Source organism: Piliocolobus tephrosceles, chromosome 9, assembly GCF_002776525.5.
Source record: "Piliocolobus tephrosceles isolate RC106 chromosome 9, ASM277652v3, whole genome shotgun sequence".
NCBI classification, from domain to species: Eukaryota; Metazoa; Chordata; class Mammalia; order Primates; family Cercopithecidae; genus Piliocolobus; species Piliocolobus tephrosceles.
In genome coordinates, this window is record NC_045442.1 from 107,914,714 (window position 1) to 107,935,225 (window position 20,512).

At 43.3% G+C, this 20,512-nt stretch overlaps 1 protein-coding gene across 1 annotated transcript; it reads right to left on the reverse strand.

The window, feature by feature from the left end:
- Positions 1 to 640: 640 nt before the first annotated feature.
- OTUD1 (OTU deubiquitinase 1) lies at positions 641 to 3,682 on the reverse strand. Its single transcript, XM_023223251.1, has one exon. It carries the CDS (start codon positions 3,497 to 3,499, stop codon positions 2,060 to 2,062), a length of 1,440 nt encoding a protein of 479 aa, XP_023079019.1. The 5' UTR covers positions 3,500 to 3,682; the 3' UTR covers positions 641 to 2,059.
- Between the last annotated feature and the right edge of the window lie 16,830 nt (positions 3,683 to 20,512).

Here is a 20,512-nt window from a genome sequence, read left to right on the forward strand (position 1 = left end):
GCACACAGGTGCGCCAACTTAGTCTATTTGTGCTGCTGCAACAGAATACCTGTAATTTATAAAGAACAGAAATTTATATTTCTCACAGTCTGGAGGCTGGCAAGTCCAAGATCAAGGCGCTTGCAGGTTCCACATCAGGTGAAGGCCCCTTCCTCACAGATGACACCATCTAGGTGTCCTCCTGTGGCAGAACAAGAGAAGAGCAAAATGGGCCTAAGCTAGTTCCTTCCAGCCCTTTATATAAAAGGCACTAATTCATTCACGAAGACAGAGTGCTCATGTCTTGAAGCACTTCCCCAAAAGCCCAACCTCTTAATATCACCATAATGGGGATTAACACATGAATCTGGGGTGGTAGGACACATATATTCAAACTATAGCACGCACTTTTCAACATCTTAAAACAGATTCCTGTGGTCTCAAGAGGCCAGACTAGACAAAAATTAGGGCATATTTTTGGTTAATCTTTAAAACATTAAACTCTATATTGAGACTGAGTGGAATACACAAGTATGATATTAAATTAGACATTCTGCTGGCTGACACAAAATTTGCACTTCCTTTTTCATTAGCCAATAGGTACAGCTATAATTGTAGACAGAAATTATAATTAGAAATAATGAGAGCAATTTCTTGGATTCTCCACCTTTAATTTTATTCAGACTTATCCTTTGAAATTACTCATGATTAGCCTATCTTCTTCATGTGAGAATTTAGGAAACCTATTGCTGTGGCATCTTTACAGAAAAAAAAAATGTATCTTACATGCACACGTGTAAGAAAGTTTCCTACAAACACTACAATTTAAAAACCACTCTATCCAAAAGGCATTGTAAAAGTATAATTTTGCATTTTATTCATTCATTCCATCAGCTGGGAATTGCTCTATTGTACAAATACAGTTTTGTACAAAAAAATCACAAAATGTTACAAAATAAAAAAGTACAAACTGCATTACTTAATAAATATGACTAAAAGTAGTTAAAGTGGCAATGAGATAGATTTTAAGTTGGAAATATTGTTTGACCCAGCAAACCATACAAGCTCTGTTTACAGACATTTCTACAATAATACAGGGCAATCCTATTTCGCCTTCTGAAAGAATGTAAAAAAAATATTAAGACAGTGTTCTCCTGCTATAACTGCCAAGGGTGGCTCCAGACATTTATGCCATTAGTTTATAAATCTCTTAGTTGGATCCAAGAAGTTAAAGCAGGAGGCTTATCTTGTCACAGAGTTTTATACCATGTTAACATTCTAACAAAATAACAAATGTCAATAAAAACAACTGAGAGCACCCGACGATCTATCTACATATCAACCAGGGTACAGAATAATCATTCTGCCATCAGCAAATATCAGACTTTCATTCAAGTAAGACCTGGTACTATCCCTTAAAACAGGAAAAAAAAAAAAAAAAAAAAAAACCTTCCCACAACCTTCCATTAAGTAATTTTCTTTAAAAGATTCACCACTTCTAGAAAAATAATGATTTCCAAAACAACAGCTCTGTTTCATCAAAATGGAATGGGCCAAACATCTGGTAACAAGAATGCTTCAATATCCATTTGAAATAATTATCTAAGAATTGTGAAATTCAAATTTCAACAACATAAAATAACTACTAAATCACAAACTCTGTTCAAAATAATACATTTCATATAAAGCACTTCTCTGGATTTATGCCTGAACACGTCATAGATGAAGGTACACCAGTTTTTAAAAATGTTGTGCAAAAATACATTTTTATAGAAAATAGACTACCAGGAATGAACAAATTTACACTGTGAGAAATCAGCTTGCAAATTAAGTAGTGCTCACTTTATACAGCAAATTATAAATAGCAGTAAAATCACCCAAAGCTATCATGAAACATCATTTAGGTGCCCAGCAACCTTCAGCTCTGAGAAAACATTCAAAAAGATGATTAAGGCATTACACCTACAATAAAATCTACTAGCAAGTTTGAAAGTGCTATTACCCTGATTAGAGTTCATGTGATTCTCCAAACACAAGTTATGTATGCAATTATTCCCAGGATGTAAGGTTTTGAGACATTTCAAGAGCATGCATTTTGTTCAATATACATTTTGGATAGGGATATGGCCATAGATTTGGCAAGTTCTTCGTCGCGTTTCCTTTGCACTTGAGTTTGTTTGCACCAGTTGTCGTACTCTGGGTTAGGATAGGAGTGATCAAATACAGCATCATAGTGTCCGTTACTGAGCCAACTGAGCCAAATACTAGGCCTCAGGGAATCCTCTGGGCCCAAATAATGAATCATAGTAGACACCGTGGGGCTCTCCAGCCTCCCTCCAGTAGTTAAGTGGATATTCACATTCAGCATCTGCCCCATGGCCAGCAATTCCGGGTACCCAGCCCATGCCCCGTCTTGGGCAGCAGCGATGATAAACTCCCCGACGTCGCCCTCAATCAGGGGGCTGAAGTGGTCGAGATGGTCGGCGATGTAGTGCACCGTCTGTTCCCTCAGCTCCCGGTGCAGGCTCTGGTCCCCATACACCGTCTTGCTGACAGCTCGGTAGAGGCAGTTGCCGTCGGGAATGATGTGGAATCGGTACTTATTCCTCTGCCGCAAGTACTTGTCCTGCTTCTCCACCTCGGCCAGGTACAGGGCCAGCTTCTCGTCTCTGTGATCCGACCTGGACACGATCACCGGCTCCGCCGCGCTGGTCGGGGCGGTCTCTATGCTCCGGGCTGGGGGTGCCTCGGCCTCTGGGTCGGGCCTCCGCGCCGCGTCCCCACCGGGAGCGTCGCAGCGGTCGCCGCCCCTCTCCCAGCCCCTGGGGCCCCTTTCTGCCAAATGCTCTTCGCCCCACGGACCGGGGTCAGGGCTCCCCGGGGTCGGCGCGGGGCCTCGGTGTTTGGCGGCGGCCAAGGCCTGGCGGTGCTCGCTCAGTCGGAAGTTCCGATCGGGCCCCTCCCGTGTCGCGTCCAAGCCCGCGGACTCGGGGCAGTCGGGCCGCAGCAGCTCCTCCAGGAGCCAGGCCGAGGAGCCCCGCCGCGGCGGGACCGGGGCTGCGGGCGCTGGGGCCAGCAGGAGGCAGCGGCCGCGCGGGGCGGCGGCGGAGCCCGCGGTGCCGGGAGCGGGCTCGGGCCCGTGCAGCAGGAGCCTGTCGGCGCCCAGGGCCCGCACGGTGATCTGCGCGGTGGACGTGTAGTGCGGCGGCAGCGGCGGCTTGCAGGACGCGCCAGGCGGACCGGCGGCGGCAGAGGCGGGCGCGGCGGCCCCGGACACCACCTCGAAGCAGGAGGAGAAGGCGGGCATCTTGGCGGCAGGGATAGCGGCGGCTTCCCGGTGCTCGGCGGCCGCGGCGGGCTGGCACTCACCAGTCTCGGGCTCGGGCGCGGCGCCGGCGGCTCCCGGGGGCTGCAGCGAGACCTTGAAGGGGGCGGTGGCGGCGGGTGGCGCGGGGGCGGCGGCCGTGGGACCTGGTGCCCCGGAGGGGTAGTGGGTGCAGACGCTGCTGTAGAGCTGCATGACCCTGCCGGCCGCTCGGCCCCTTATAGGCGCGGCGAGCCCCTGAGAGGGGGACACACCCTCCGGGCCCGGGGAAGGGGGCCGGCGGAGCGCGGTGACCCAACGGCCCCAGAATAGAGATGAGCGCAAGGCCGCTGGCCGCCGCGCGTCAGCAGCCGCGAATAGCGCCCGGGTCCCGGCCAAATTCCTGCTGCGCCACAGCGTGGGGGGGGGCGGGGACGGGACGCGAGCTCTACCCCTGCCGGTGCGCTCGGCCCGCAGACCCGGGGCGTCGCGCCCGCTGCAGCTGCTCCGGCCCGCGGCAGCCGCTGGGGACTCACCGAGGAAGCCGCCCGCCCCGTTGGAGCGCGTCCTGCCGGCGAGGAGGAGCGCGGTGCGCGCGTAGGCCCGGGAGGCGGGGCCGCGGTTGTTTACCTCAGGCCTCGCGGCCGCGTCACGTGCACCCGCTGGAATGCGCGGCTTGTCTCGGCGCCCGATTCAGCAGCGTCGGCTCGCCCCGCCCACTCCGGCCCGCGCCCCGCCCCCTGCTCCGCTCCGCCGACGTCACGGGCGTGGCCCGCTTCGCGCGCGCGGGCGGGGCGAGGCCGGGGGCGCGGAGGCCTGAGCAGTCTTGGGATTCCTGGCTGGGCCTCCCGCTCACGTGACTCCCGGAGACAGCTTCCCCGACCTGGGCACTGGTTTCTGCGCTGCGCCACTCTCCGCAGCGGCTGCAGTGGATGCTGCGGGATGGGCGCTTCTTGGAGCGAGTTAGCATGCTCGGAAAGCTTGCGTGGCAGGAAAGCTTCCGGCATGGGTGTGGAGAACAGAATGCTGCCTTAAGGTCTGTTTGGCCTCTGCATGGTCATGGGCTACCACCCCTCCTTGCATCCACTACTGCCTCTTTTATCTTTATTTAGAGATGAGGGTCTCACCTATCTCCAAAGCTGGAGTGTAGTGGCGCAGTCCATAGCTCACTGCAGCCTTGACCTTCCGGACTCAAGCGATCCGCCCACCTCAACTCCAGTGTGCACCACCGCACCCGGCTAATTTTTTTTTTTTTTTTTAGGGCGAGGGTCTCACTATTACAGTTGCCCAGTCTGGTATCGAACTACTGGTCTCAAGTTGTTTCCCGCCTTGACCTCCCAAAGTGTTCGGATTACAGGCCCTAGCCACCAATCCTGGCACCACGAGTCTTTTCCCTTTTTTTTTTTTTTTTTTTTTTTTCCTTTTTGAGGCAAGCCTGCTCTGCCTTCCAGGCTGACTACAGTGGCTCCATCATGCCCCACTGCGACCTCCACCTCCAGGGTCCAAGCGATCCCTCTTCCTCAGCCTTGCCTTGGGCAGGGATTACAGGTGCCCAGCTAGTTTTACCACTGCGTCTTTTCTATGCACTTCCTTGGACTCACCTGTTAAGGGTGAGTCCTCTAGTGGATTCTCCTGCCCTGCGAAGACAAAACCAACTTTTCTGCACCTCTGACCTATGTCACTTGGCAAATACCTGGCTTGGGCGAAAGCAAGGAAGCCTTTTAGCCTTTTAGCCTTTTATAAACAGCCTTTCTCAGAATACCAAATGCAGTATCACATAGGGCCTTTTGAAAATAGATGCGATTGCTAGCCAGAGGTCAAAAGCGGTGGAGAAAGTCGTGACCTGCTTTCTGGGGCAAGATAGGCTATAGAAAATGCTTCTACCGAGCCTTTTTGTAATACCCGCCTTTGTAAGGGAAAGCCAGAGGTAGTGGGAGACTTTTGCTATATTCTGAGCTTTGATCAAATGCTAAATTAACAGGCTCCAAACATTCAAATTGAACCTAGAGGTTGTCCTAACATTTTAGAGATAGGGAGACTGAACCTGTAGGTGATGTAGGCTGTAATCCGGTCCCCAGCCTTTCCCGTAGAATGTGAATTCCATGCATTGAGAGACTTGGGTCTTGCTCTCAAATTTCCATTCCCTAACACAGTGCCTGGCACATAATTGGACCTAATTAATATTTACTAAGTGAATGAGTAGATGGAAAGCGAGTTCCCAAGGTTTGTCAGTGGTGAAGCCAAGATTACTATCCAGGTCCCCTAACCCTAGCCAGGGCTTTTAATTATTTTTGGGCGGTATGACTGGCAGGGTCCCAGCTCAGGTCACTCCAGCCGGTTAGGTAAATTAACTCAGAAGAGGGTAAATGACGGTCTAACTTTTCAAATTCTGGTAACTACCCCTTTGGGAGCTTGAAGCGCTCATGGCTAATTAGAGAAAGGAAATTACCATGCTTGGATTTCATCACTGATTTGTTGAGCATCTATTGCTCTGTGCATGAAGCACCTCACACTTAACTCTTTCATTAGCTGGTGTTCTGAAACAAGACAAGACTGTTAGCAAGTCCATCATCAAATAATATTTACCATACCCACTGTGTGCCTAGCAGGGCTAGCATAACTGGAGCCTGAAGGGAGATAAAGAAAATATTATAATTTAAATCCTAAAGCAAGAATAGATTTTAACAGGTTGGGGTAAATGCAGAAAACAACACTAACAACAACAACAACAAAACACTAGGTCCACAGAAGACACACTACCTCTGATGTACCAAGTTAGCAACAGACTAAAACAAAGAGGTGAAGATTTGAAACATTAACATATGAATGCATTTTTGAAAATCTTTTTAGTTTGTCTGGGGGCAGTGGACTATGCAAGACTGCGTATTGACAGTAGGAATCCTTGTCCACTCTGTATCTCAATGTGGAAAGACTTCCTAGAGGTGGTGATACTTCAGGAAACCTTCACAAATGATGGCAGCTTTGGAACTGGATGTTGTTTTTGGCCCTTGGAAGCTAAGAGAAAACAAGACCTTGCAGGTGACAGCAAAGAGATTAGGGAGGCAAATCTGATTTCTCGTGAGTTCACATAATTATCTATAAATATATAATGTAATTAATTAAAATTAATATGCATGAAAATTGCTACATTATCAGAACGATTGAAGAGTATAAGCTTTCAGGAGGTGAGTTGTTTTTATTCTGATGGTTTACATGACTATTTTCCCTTCCTCAACTATAAGCTCCTCAAAAGGGTCCCAAAACTTAACACAGAATAACTGGTAAAGTTTTTGCTATATACTGTACATTAAAACGTGGGAAGACTATAGATATGATTTTTTAAAAAACTGTGCAAAGAAGCTGAATCCTTTGTCTTTAGATAAACATTAAATACGTCCAATTAAGCTAGAAAAAAATTTCCTAGACTAGGAGCCATGGCTCATGCATATAATCCCAGCACTTTGGGAGGCTGAGGCAGGAGGATCACTTGATCCCAGGAGTTTAAGAGCAGCTGAGGCAACATAGCAAGACCCTGTCTCTACAAAAAATTAAGAAAAAAATTAGCCTGGCATGGTGGCACATGTCTGTAGTCCCAGCTACTTGGGAGGCTGAGGGAGAAGAATTGCTTGAGCTCAAAAGTTTGAGGTTGCAGAGAGCCATGACCACACCATTGCACTTCAGCCTGGGTGACAGAACGAGGCCTGTATCAAGGCAAGGGGGAAAAAAAGACAGACAGAAAGTAGCAAGTGTTGGACAAAATGTGAAGAAGTTAAAATCCTCATATGTTCCCTGTGGGATTGTAAAATGATGCAGATACTTTTTAAACAGCTTAGCTGTTCCTCAAAATGTTACACATATGATCCAGTAATTCCACTCTTAGGTATATAACCAAGAAAAATAAGAACATATCTCCATACAAAAACTTGTATATCAATGTTCATAGTAGTAGTATTCATAATATCCAAAGAGTAAAAACTATCCACATGTCCATCAAATGATGAATGGATAAACCAAGTGTGATATATTCAGACAATGGAATATTATTCAGCCATGAACAAAATGAAGACACATGCTACAACATGGATGAATCTTCAAAACATGCTAAGTGAAGAAAGCCAGATGCAAAAGGCCACACACTGTATAATTCCAGTTATGTGAAATGTCTAGAATAGACAGTAGGCTGAGATGAGGAGGGAATGTGGAGTGACTACTAATGGGCATGGGTTTCTTTTGGAGTGATGAAAATGGTTTGAAAATAGCTTATGGCTAGTCGAGGGGCTCATGCTTATAATCCCAGCACTTTGGAAGGCCAAGGTGGATAGATCACTTGAGCGCAGGAGTTTGAGACGAGCCTGGGGAATATGGCAAAACCCTGTCCCTACACAAAATACAAAAATTAGCCAGTCATGGTGGCACACGCCTGTAATCCCAGATGCTTGGGAGGCTGAGGTGGGAGGATCCATTGATCCTGGGAGTGCGAGGCTGCAGTGAGCTGTGGTTGTGCCACTGCACTCCAGCCTGGGTGACAGAGGAGACCCTATCTCAACAATAACAACAAAAAAAAACAGAAAGAAAAAAGAAAATGGGTTATGGCAGGGCAAGGTGGTTCATGCTTGTAATGCCAGCACTTTGGGAGGCTGAGGCAGGAGAATCACTTGAGTCCAGGAGTTTGAGACCAGCCTGGGCAACATTCAAGACTCCATCTCTACCAATAATAATAATAATAATAATAGTAATAATAAATCAGTTGAGCATGGTAGTGTACACTTGTAGTCCCAACTATTCAAGAGGCTGAGGCTGGAGGACCACTTGAGCCCAGGACTTTGAGACTTTGAGATTGCAGTGATCCTGCCACTGCCTTCCAGCCCAGGTGACAGAGCAAGACCTTGTCTCTAAAAAATAAAAAAAGAAAAAGAAAATCATGGTGATAGTTGCACAACTCTGTGGATATACTAAAAACTACTGAATTATACATTTAAAGGATGAATGAATTCTATAGTATGTAAATCGTATCTAAATAAAAGCTGTTTTTAAAAACCGTACCATGAGCCAGGTACTATGCTCATTGCTTGAGATAAAAAGATAATTATGTTTTAACCATAAATGTCTCAGCAGCAAAAATACTTACTTTGTGACATTATTGCATATATCGTGGACAACATTTTATATATCTTAATTATCTTTTCTGATGAATTCACAGTACTCTATATGATAGCTTAAATCCAATTGTTTAAATGGTATAAATGAGCTGAAGCTTACTAAAGCCAAATCATTCATGCCCAGATGAAACGAATATTTAGCGCTCTAGACTAGTAGAAATGCTATTTGAATTTATAATTTTTTAATAAACTTTTTGTGTAATCTTCATGATTAAAAAATACTTCTACATTTTGTAAAGTAAACGTGTTGAGCATTTCACAAAGCATATGGGAATTGTACACAGATATGTCATATTTTTAGTTTCGTTGGTTCTATATATGGCTCTATGAGATTCTGAAAAGCGCCCAGAACATAGCAGCCTCTCAATATTTTCTGAATGTTGTCAAATAAAAATGGTACCTCAGCAATCAAGGCAGGCGTCTTGGAAAGTGATGTGTGGAGTTGATATACATTCATTCTTTGTGTTCTATTGAACTGACAATTTAAAGTGAAAAAATAAATAAATAGAGAGCATCATGTCGTGCACACGTAACTCAATATTCTTTCTCCAGCTCATCTACCAAGGCTGACACGTCACCAGCTGGAAGTGAAATTACCAGGCAGAAGTGAAAGCTACCCTTAATTATTTAAACCTATGGCTCTTCTGAAATTGTATTTATGTATTACTTGCATAACTTGAACATTATACTGAAGAAAAGAATCACTGAAAATTCTATTATGTAAAGACCTCTTAACTCCAGAAACTTTAAATCAATATATGCTAACTAGATCAAATAATCAGTAGGTGTTTGGTTTGTTCGTTGTTTTTTTTTTTTTTTTTTTCACATATATATGTATATATATAGAGAGAGAGAGAGCTTTTTTTTTTTTCCTGAGACAGTGTTTCACTCTTGTCGCCCAGGCTGGAGTGCAGTGGCACAATCTCAGTTCACTTCAACCTCTGCCTCCTGAGTTCAAGCGATTCTCCTGCCTGAGCCTCCCGAGTAGCTGGGATTACAGGCACCCACCACCATGCCCAGCTAATTTTTGTATTTTTAGTAGAGACAGGGTTTCACCATATTGACCATGTTGGCTCTCAAACTCCTGACCTCAGGCCTCCTTGCCTCAGCATCCCAAAGTGTTGAGATTACAGGTGTGAGCCACCGAACCCAGCCTATAATTTCTTATTTTCTTTCTTTCTTTCTTCTTCTTATGTTTAAATAGAGATGGGGTCTTGCTCTGACACCCAGGCTGGAGTACAGTGGCATGATCTCAGCTCACTATAACCTCCACCTTCTGGGCTCCAGTGATCCTCCCAACTCAGCCTCCCAAGTAGCTGGGACTACAGGTATGCACGACTATGCCGGGCTAAGGTGTTTGGTTTTTGTAGGAGAAAAAAAGTAGGAGAAAGTATGGGGAAAAGACTGTGACGAATGGATAATCATTGACTCTTGAGTTTAGGCTTAGAAAAGGTGTAGATCCTTTTGATAATAGTCCAAGGGGTCATCTAGTAATTAGCAATAGGGTTCAAATCTCTACTCACACAATGGCATTCTTCATCTTGTGGATCCAATTGACTGCTGAGAGAAGTCAAGTCTGTTACTCAACAGGGAGGTTTAAATGACATAATTTAAATAGAATGATCATTTCCCATACACAGCCTTGAATCATTCCAGCATATGGTGGAAGGGAGGAGCCCCAAAACCTCACGTGTTCCCTGAATTCAGTTAATTTCTATTAGAAAAGAACAGTAGTTAGACTAGAACCATTTTGTTCTGTGCTCTGTTGCCTGCTTCTAGTTGCCTTAACCGATACGATGGTCAGGTCTGCTAACAGTAACTAGGCCTGCACAGGGATAAATAGAAGTATAATCGTATGTCCTTGTTTGTAAAGAGCTTAACATAAAGTAGGAAAAACAAGACACGCAAACGCAGACAAACGTTGAATAACAGCAATAAATGCAGAAATCTGTTACCAAGGATGTTTCTAACATAACTCAGTTGACTGTTTGTGTGGCAACATTTTAAAAGTTCACAATCTTTGTAATGTTTGCCTAGTAGCTAAATGTCTGTGAGTAAGTGAATGTGATAACAGTATGACTTACCCCTCCTAGAGACCATAAGGGTGTTTCTGTGGGGAGCAGGGAACAGCCACACCCCACCCTCCTTCTATATGGGTAGAAGGCCAGACTGAGAAACACACCCTTCTTGACTAAGAGCTCAATTGTAAAAATGCCCATATACTATAAAACTATTTTGCCAAGACTTAAGGAAATGAAAAAAGAAGACCAGGCACAGTGGCTCATGCCTGTAATTCCAGCATTTGGGGAAGAAGAGAGGGGAGGATTGCTTGAGACCAAGAATTCAAGACCAGCCTGGGCAACATGGCAAAATCCCGTCTATACAAAAAATATAAAAATTAGCCAGGCATGGTGATAAGTGCCTGTAGTCCCAGCTACTCAGTAGGCTGAAGCTGGAGGATTGCTTGAGCCCAAGAGGTCGAGGCTGCAGTGAACTATGATCATGCCACCGCACACCAGCCTGGGTGACCAAAAAGAAAAGAAAAGAAAGAAAACGAAGAAAAAGTAGGAGAGATATTAAGTTACTTTAATATTGCTTTTTATTTAATAAAAAAAGTGTGTTAAAAAATTAAAGCAGACCGGGCGCGGTGGCTCACGCCTGTAATCCCAGCACTTTGGGAGGCCGAGGCAGGTGGATCACGAGGTCAGGAGATCGAGACCATCCTGGCGAACACGATGAAACCCCGTCTCTACTAAAAATACAAAAAATTAGCCGGGCGTGGTGGCAGGCTCCTGTAGTCCCAGCTACTCCAGAGGCTGAGCCAGGAGAATGGCGTACACCCGGGAGGCAGAGCTTACAGTGAGCCAAGATCGCGCCACTGCACTACAGCCTGGGGGACCAGCGAGACTCCGTCTCAAAAAACAAACAAACAAAAAAAAAATTAAAGCAATGCACGCATGTAAAAATAAAAGTAAAATTCCTTTACATCCCATCCCATCTCCCTCATCTCCCACTCCAGTGGTAACTACTGTTAACATTTATTATATATATATTTTCAGACGTTTTAATATGCACATATAGATTATATATATCATATATATATGAGCAAAAATTTGGCATTACAGAATTATATGGTACATATTCTTTCTTTACTTAATTAGTATATACTGGACATGTTTCATGTCACAATATGTAGCTCTACCTTATTTTTTTATTTTTGTTTTTATTTATTTATTTATTTATTTATTTATTTATTTATTTATTTATTTCCAGACAGGGTCTTGTTCTGTCACTCAGGCTGGAGTGCAGTGGTGCAATGATATATCACTGCAGCCGCAACCTCCTAGGCTCAACTGGTCCTCCCACTTCAGCCTCCAGAGTAGCTGGGGCTACAGGTGTGTGCCACCATGCCTGGCTAATTTTGTTTAGTTTTAGTAGAGAGGAGGGCTCTCTATGTTGCCCAGGCTGGTTTCAAACTCCTGAGCTTGACCGATCCTCATACCTCAGCCTCTGAAAATTCTGGGGTTACAGGCAGAGTTTCTGCTAATGAGGTGACTTAGGGTGGGACCCCGATTAGCCGCAGGATGGGGCTGATCACCAGAAAGATCAAGTGATTAGAGGATTAGAGGGTCAGAAGTTTCAGCCCCCCTCACCCACCAACTTCCAGCAAAGGGGTTGTGGGGGGCACTGGAGATTAAACTTCATAAAAACTCTTGGACAATGAAAGCTCTATCCTCTCTCCTTCATACTTCAGCCTCTGTATCTTTTCATGTCTACTCTTTGTAATACTCTTCATTAGTAATAATACACTAATAAGCGCAATTATTTCTCTGAGTCCTGTGAACCATCCTAGCAAATTAATCAAACCCAAGTAGGGGATCATGGAACCCCCAGATTGTAACCAGTTGGTCAGAGGTATAGGTGACAACCTACTACTTGCAATTGACATGTGAAGTGAGGTCAGTCTTGTGGGACAGAGCCCTCAATCTCTGGGATCTGACTCTAAGTCCAGGTAGATAGTGTCAGAATTAAATTGAATTATAGGACACCTAGTTGGTGTCCACCGCAGAACTGCTTGGTGTGTAGAGAAAAACCCCTACACCTGGTCACAGAAGTGTTCTATGTTGAGTAGAGATTGCAGAGAAAAAATAACTTTTTCCCTTTCACAGGAACATATTTTTTTCCTTAAGAATCTTCTTGACAGTTGAAATTATAAATGTAACTAGTATGAAGCCAATACATTGTTTTAAATGTAAATAGTTTTTATGGGATTTCTTATTATGAAAAGAATACATGGTCATTACAAAAAAGTCAAAACCTGTAAATAAGCAAAAGAGAGAAACAAAATTTTAAAAGTAGTCCTCCTGGAGCTGGATGCAGTGGTTTGTGCCTATAATCACAGCATTTTGGGGGGCGGAGATGGCAGGATTGCTTCAGTCCAGGAGTTCAAGGCCAGCCTGAACAATGTGGCAAATCCCTGTCTCTACAAAAAAAACTTAGAAATTAGCCAGATGTAGTGGCATGAGCCTGTTGTTCCAGCTACGCAGGAGGCTGAGGTGGGAGGATCCCCTGAGCCCAGGAAGTCAAGACTTCAGTGAGCCATGTTCCTGCCCCTGCACTCCAGCCTGGGCAACAGAACAAGACTCTGTCTCAAAAACAAACAAACAAAAAAAACCCACCCAGGGCTCGGTGCAGTGGCTTACATCTGTAATTCCAGCACTTCAGGAGGCAAAGGCAGAGGATCACTTGAGACCAGGAGTTTGAGACCAGCCTGGTTAACAGAGCGAGACCGTGTCTCTACAAAAAATTAAAAAGTTAGCTGGGCTTGGAGTAGCACACCCATAGTCCCATCTACTTAGGAGGCTGAAGCTGGAGATTAGCTGGAGCACAGAAGCTGAAGGTTGCAGTGAGCTAGGATCACACCACTGCACTCCAGCCTGGCAGATAGAGCCAGACACTATCTCTTAATAACAAAAACAAAAACAAGAAGACACCGCCTATAAATGTGACAACTTCTTCAATTATATCTGTATCAGCGGTTCCCAACCACAGCAGTTTGGCAAAGTCTGGAGTCATCTTTTGGTTGTAACAACTGGAAGGAGAGCTGCTCCAGGCATCTTGTGGGTAAAGATCAATGATCTACTAAAGATTCTATTCTGTATGAGACAGCTCTTTACAAAAAAAGAATTATTTATCCCAAAATGTCAATAGTACCAAGGTTGAGACACCCTGATACACACACACACACACACACACACACACACACACACACACATGCTGACTTTAAAAAAAAAAGGGGGATACTCTTCTGTCGTCTGTTTTTTACTTGATATGTCAAAATATCTTTTATGTTAAAAATACACTTCAACATCTTTAATAGCATTTAAATAAATGAGTTATTCTTGAGTATTTTAGAAATTTTGTAGCATCCTTACGTAAAGGCATGTGTATGTATGCAAAACTGAGATGTTTCATAAAATAGCATGTATTGTTACTACCTATAATGCATTCTATTTTATCTTCCATTTTATTCCTTATTTTAAATGTCAGTTATTACTTAAGTTCATTTCATGGCTAACTAGTGACTGTGACTTGGAATTTGAAAACCAATGCATTACAGCTTCAGTTGTACTCTGATGGATTATTGTATTTACAGTACTGGCCAACTCTCACTTCAATACATTTTCTGAGCAAAGGGAATCATTGAAAAACAATGCAATTTTTTAGTGTGTTTCATTAAGTAACCTATAATTTATGTTCTGAACCAGTACATTTTTAGAGTAAAAAGGATTTCTATTAATAATTATTTCAGATATCAGGTGTAAATTGGGAGTGCCTAGAAAAAATAGGATAAATGGTCAACCTATTAATAACTGAGATGGAAAATAGTTATTTTCATATTTTTCTCTATTTCCTCTTATAGCATTCATTCCTCTATCATACCCATGAACACCTAGGATCTCTGCTATTTGGTGAATGTCTTATAATTTGCTAATGTAAGCTAGAATAGGGACCTCCAGATTCTACTCCCAGCCTCAAAACTAATTGTTTGACTTAGAACAGATCATTACATCTCCCTGGCTCTTAATTATCCCACCTATAAAAGAAGGTTTAATGATCTCCATGATTTCTTTCAACCTTAAAATTATATGACTTTTATGCTATAGTAAATGATATGGAAACAACTTTTAAAAGCTTAGAGTGTAAATGGGATAACTAAATTATGAAACATACTGGCCTTCACCAAAATACAATTTCTTAGAACTTTTAGAACATTTCAATGCAAATGCCTGCATAATACGCGGGCTGGGCTCAAAGAGCAAGCAGCCAGATCGCTAATAACGTTGGAGACCTCAAAAGTATTCCCTTCCTCTGTCTACCCAGCCACAATTCCATGAAAAGATAAGAGTACCCTGATGATAAGTAAGAGTAAGTTTACCAGCTGAAACACAGAAAAACACCGAGAAAGAGAGAAAAAGAGAGAGAGAGAAATGGAGAGTCTAGGATTGGAGAAAACTATGCAAAAAAGTTAAGTGAGAGGTTGACTTCACAATTTTGTTAGAAGTGGACCCTAAATAAAATCATGGCTGCTGAATAGATTAATAGTCATACTCATGTTGAATGACACACAGCACATAGAGTTGTTGTTTTGGAGTTTCAGGGGTTTTTTTTGTTTGTTTTTTTTTTTTTGTTTTTGTTTTTTGAGACAGGGTCTCTGTCACCCAGGCTGGAGAGCACTGGCATGATCATAGCTCATAGCACACACAGATTTTTTTGTTTTGTTTGTTTGTTCGTTTTGAGACAGGGTGGGCTCAAGTGATCCTCCTGCGTTAGCCTCCCAAGCAACTGAGACTACAAGTGTGTGCCACCACACCCAGCTAATTTGTTTTTGTAGAGACGAGGTTTCTGTGTGTTGCCCGGACTGACCTTGAACTCCTTGGCTCAAGTGATCCTCCCGCTTCGACCTCCCAAAGTGCTGGGATTATAGGCATGAGCCACTGTGCCAGGCCTAATACATAGAGTTTTAAGAGTTACTGACTATGGAGGGCATTTTTCATGTTTGTCACTGCCCAGGGTGTTTTTAAACAACCTTTCCTCACATTAAGAGCCCTTCTTCTGCCAGATAGGAGCCTGGACTCATTCTCCCAGGTACCTATGAAGCAATGTCCAGGATTCAACTGAGGCTCCATCTGTCAAACACACCCACTCACCCAGGATTTAAATCCTGCAATGAGTAACAGGAAGAAGCTGAAGTGTGGACCATCTTGTGCCAGAGTCCCCAGCAATAGCTATACAAACTGTTCTGTCCATATGCATTGGCAGGGGGATTGATGTCTCCCCTGGAGCCATCCCTTCTACAGTGTAGGGTTGTTCCAACTCGACTCTCTGAAGAGTTCTCTGAACTTTCAAAGATCATTTTATATATTTAAAGCTACTGAGAGAGAGTGCTGTTGCTTGCAACTAAAAACTTTGACAGATTCAATATCTATAGTATGTTTTGTCTAGTAAAGTTGCATAAAGGAGATATGAGGTTAATTTTGTCCTAAAGGATAGAAGTCTCGTTTGAAGCAATGAAGACCCTATTCTGGACTTGAAATTTGGCAGAAGCAGGAGAGTCAGGAGTCTGGCCATGGGAAAGTGGACACCGTGGAAGCAGAGTAGTCAGAATGAGCCAGCCACTAGAAGACATTGAAACTCAAGCTTAGATGTGTGTTTTCATTGGAAGAGCAAGAATTAGCCCTAGTAGAGGTTTCCTTAAGTGTGAGGTGCTTAGAGCTGCTTGTAGCATCAAAGACATGAACATTTTCAGGATTAAGGTTAAAACCTACCTTAATAGGTGGTCTCAATATTATCATCTCATTAGATTCCCAGAAAGATAAATCTAGAAAGAACCTCAAAAGAAGAAATCATAGTCTCTTAGGAATAAAGGGAAGATTGGGAAGAAAAAGGATAGTAAATTAGAAAAAAAAAAAAATGGAATAAGGCTAAATAAGGCCAGGTGTGGTAGCTCACGCCTGTAATCCCATAACATTGAGGGGACAAGGCGGGAGGATTGCTTGAGGCCAGGAGTTCAAGACAGGTCTGGACAACATACCAAGACCATGTCTCTGCAAAAACAAACAAACAAACAGAAACTTTAATTGAAGTCTTCTTTCTAAGGATATGGGAATAAAATAATAAGGCTAAATATAGTGAACTCTGTTGTGCAATTGGAATCTGTGCTTGAAATCATTAAGGTCAAGCTAATTACTTGCCTGTTTTAATAATTAATGGTTCATCACATGACTGATGCTTATATCAGTCATAACCATTACCGATTATTACCAGGATGCCTAAGTTAGGCATCCCACAGTCTTCGTGATCGTATGTAGATTCTGCTTATACACAATGACAGTCACTGTGGATAGGAAAAATGGGATATATTATAGAAGAAAATATATTTCATATGTGAAATTTCATTCATTTGTTCTAAGAATGGTTTCTCAGTTAATATTTACTTATTGATCATGGTATGTACAATCTTCACAAATGTTATACTTTCACATATATACTGAGATTTGGGGGGAATTGTGAAAAGGTAAAAGGTAAACTTGTTATCTCTACGACTATTAATGGTGCACCTGCAGGAATTTTTCACAGATAAGGCAGGTTGTGGGTCATTGGTGTTTCTGTTTTGCAGCATGCAAAAGAAGTCCTTTCCCTTCCATTCATGAAAGCAAATTGCAGTGAATTAATGGGGAGGATTATATGGATAACTGTGAATTATATTTTAAAAAGAAATAATTCCTAAAGAACTTTAATGTATTACTGGCTAATCGCAATACACCAATGTATATCATCTTTCCGTCGAAAACTGCTTTGCATTCCATTTCCCTTCAATTTCTTTACTGCATTTTAATTGAAAAATAGCAGTGATTCACTCAGGAAAATGCCCAACAAATACAATGGGAGAACATTTGAGAAAAGAAATACATGACAAATGATATGGTTAACTCTGTGTCCCCACCCAAGTCTTACGTTAAATTGTGATCCAAGTGTTGGAAGTGGGACCTGGTAGGAGGTGATTGGATCACGGGGGCAGATGTCCCACTTGCTGTTCTTGTGATAGTGAGTTTTCAGGGGATCCGCTTGTTTAAAAGTGTGTAGCATCTCCCACCTTTGCTCTCTCTACATGCTTGCATCCCCTTCACCTTCTTTCATGATTGTAAGTTTCCTGAGGCCTCTCACCCATGCTTCCTGAACATCCTGCAGAACTGTGAGTCAATTAAACCTCTGTTCTTCATAAATTACCCAGTCTCAGGTAGTTCTTTATAGCAGTGTGAAAATGGACTAATACAACAAGTCTAGCAAAATAGAGTAAAAATCAATAGCATATTAATTCTTTATTGTTATGTAACAAATCACCCCAAAACATAATGACTTAAAATGACAATACATATTTGTTGTCTCTTCAATTTTTACAGATCAGAAATTCAGAAAAGCTTGGCTTAGTGGTTGGTGAGAACAGAGTCCGATGTCAGCAGAGGCTGCAGCCATTGGAAGGCTTGACTGGGGCAGGAGGTTCTGCTTCCAAGGTGGCTCACCCCAACAAGTGTTGGTTGTTGCTGGCTGTTGACACATGGGTTTTACCAGGACTGCCTGAGTGTTTTCATGGCATGGTGGCTTGCTTGCCTGAGAGCCAGGGATTCAAAAAGGAGCAATGCAAAATATTTCATGCCCTTCGTGACCTAGTCTTGTATGTCACACTGCATCAATTCCACCACATGGGTCAGCTTTGACTCAGTGTGAGAGGAGGCTATACAAGAAATTGAGGGGTGAGGGGAAAATGTAAGTGAATGCCATGAGGTAAAGATTATTGGGCGCCATCTTGGAGGCTAGCTATTATAAAAATAAGGAGAATAAACAGGGTGAATCCAGTCATAATGACTTAATTGTACATTTAAAAATAACTGAAAGAGTATAATTGGATTGTTGGTAACACAAAGGATAAATGCTTGAGGGGATAGTGTCCTCTTTTCCATGACGTGATTATTACACATCACATTGCATGCCTCTACCAAAATATCTCCTGTACTCTGTAAATATATATATGCCTACTACATACTCACAAAAATTAAAAATTAAAATAAAAAATAAGGAGAATACAATTAGAAGGGGAACAGGACTTTTCCTTTACATAATAATGGATGAAGGATATCTTAAGTCTGATATATTAGGGTTGCTCAGAAAAGTTGGGAGATACTACACAAAGGTCTCAGGAACCTAGGACCTAGGTCTGGATAGAAAAGAAAGGTTGCCAAGAGTGGTGGCTCATGCCTGGAATCTCAGCAGTTTGGGAGGCTGAGGTGGGAGGATTGCTTGAGGCTAAGAGTTCAAGACCAGCCTGGGCAATATAGTGAGACGCTGTCTCTACAAAAAATAATTTTAATTAGGCCGGGTGCAGTGGCTCACATCTGTGATCCCAGCACTTTGGGAGGCCAAGGCCGAGGTCAAGAGATTGAGACCATCCTGGCCAACATGGCAAAACTCTGTCTCTACTAAAAATACAAAAATTAGCTGGGCATGGTGGCATGCCCCTGTAGTACCAGCTACTCAGGAGGCCGAGACAGGAGAATCACTTGAACCCAGGAGGTAGAGGTTGCAGTGAGCCGAGATCGCACCACTGCACTCCAGCCAGGCGACAGAGCAAGACTCTGTCTCAAACAAACAAACAAACAAACACACACACACATTTAAAGTTAGCTGAGCATGGTGGTGCACATCTGTAGTCTCAGCTACTCAGGAGCCTGAGGTGGGAGGATTGCATGAGCCCAGGAGGCAGAGGTTGCAGTGAGCTAATGTCACACCACTGGACTCCAGCCTGGGTGATAGATTGAGACCCTGTCTCAAAACAAATGGAAAGAAAACAAAGGGTGATGGCCCCCAGGAAAGGCTAGTTTCTTGGGATATATTTTGGGAAAGTGGAGGGTGGAAGAGAAATAGCTGAAGGCAAGGCAAGGTAGGATTTGGACCAGGCTCTGTTTGTTTGTTGGTTTGTTGGTTTGAGACAGAGCCTTGCTCTGTCGCTCAGGTTGGAGTGCAGTGGCGCGATCTCAGCTCACTGTAACCTCTGCCTCCTGGGTTCAAGCAATTCTCCTGCCTCAGCCTTCCGAGTAGTAGCTGGTACTAAAGGTGCCCGCCACCACACCTGGCTATTTTTTTTTTTTTTTTTTTTTTTTTTTTGTATTTTTAGTAGAGACAGGGTTTCACTGTGTTTGCCAGGATGGCCTCGAGCTGCTGACCTTGTGATCCGCCTGCCTCCACCTCCCAAAGTGCTGGGATTACAGGCATGAGCCACTGCACCTAGCCAATGGACCAGGTTCTTCTTCAAAGCTTAGATCCCAATGGGATGCTTCAAATTTCCTAGATACTCTTCCTTTATGTCTTCACATTCATTTTGCCAAAATAGAAGGAGATTCAGGGGCCCTTCAGTACTACTCAGATACTACTGAATAGTAAAATATGAACTAGTAAAACTTGTGAATACATCTTAAGGAATGTGGCACAGAATGAAGAACCACAGCTGAACTGGCACCACAAGGCTGTTCCTTACGCCAGGTTGCATTTTTACAACCTCTGGAAACAAGAATCCTATGAACAACATCAGCGCTACCATTGCATAAAGATAGGAAGGGAAGAACTAACTACTATTGAGCACTTAATATGCTCCAGGCGCTGGGCTAGATGGTTTCTACAAACTGATCATTTGATACAATTCTCCACTCTCTCCACACTTCTTCTCTTCTCCCTTTCCTTTCTTTCCTTTCCTTTCCTTTCGTTTCCTTTCCTTTCCTTTCCTTTCCTTTCCTTTCCTTTCCTTTCCTTTCCTTTCCTTTCCTTCCTTTCCTTTCCTTCCTTTCCTTTCCTTTCCTTTCCTTTGCTTTCCTTTCCTTCCTTTCCTTTCCTTTCCTTTATCCTTTCCTTTTTCCTTTCCCCTTTCCCTTTCCTTTTCCCTTTTCCATTTTCCTTTTCCTTTTCCTTTCCTTTCCTTTCCTTTCCTTTCCTTTCCTTTCCTTTCCTTTCCTTTCCT

Excerpts from the sequence above, each read along its gene's own strand:
- OTUD1 (XM_023223251.1), bottom strand. The coding sequence starts at position 3,499 with ATGCAGCTCTACAGCAGCGTCTGCACCCACTACCCCTCCGGGGCACCA.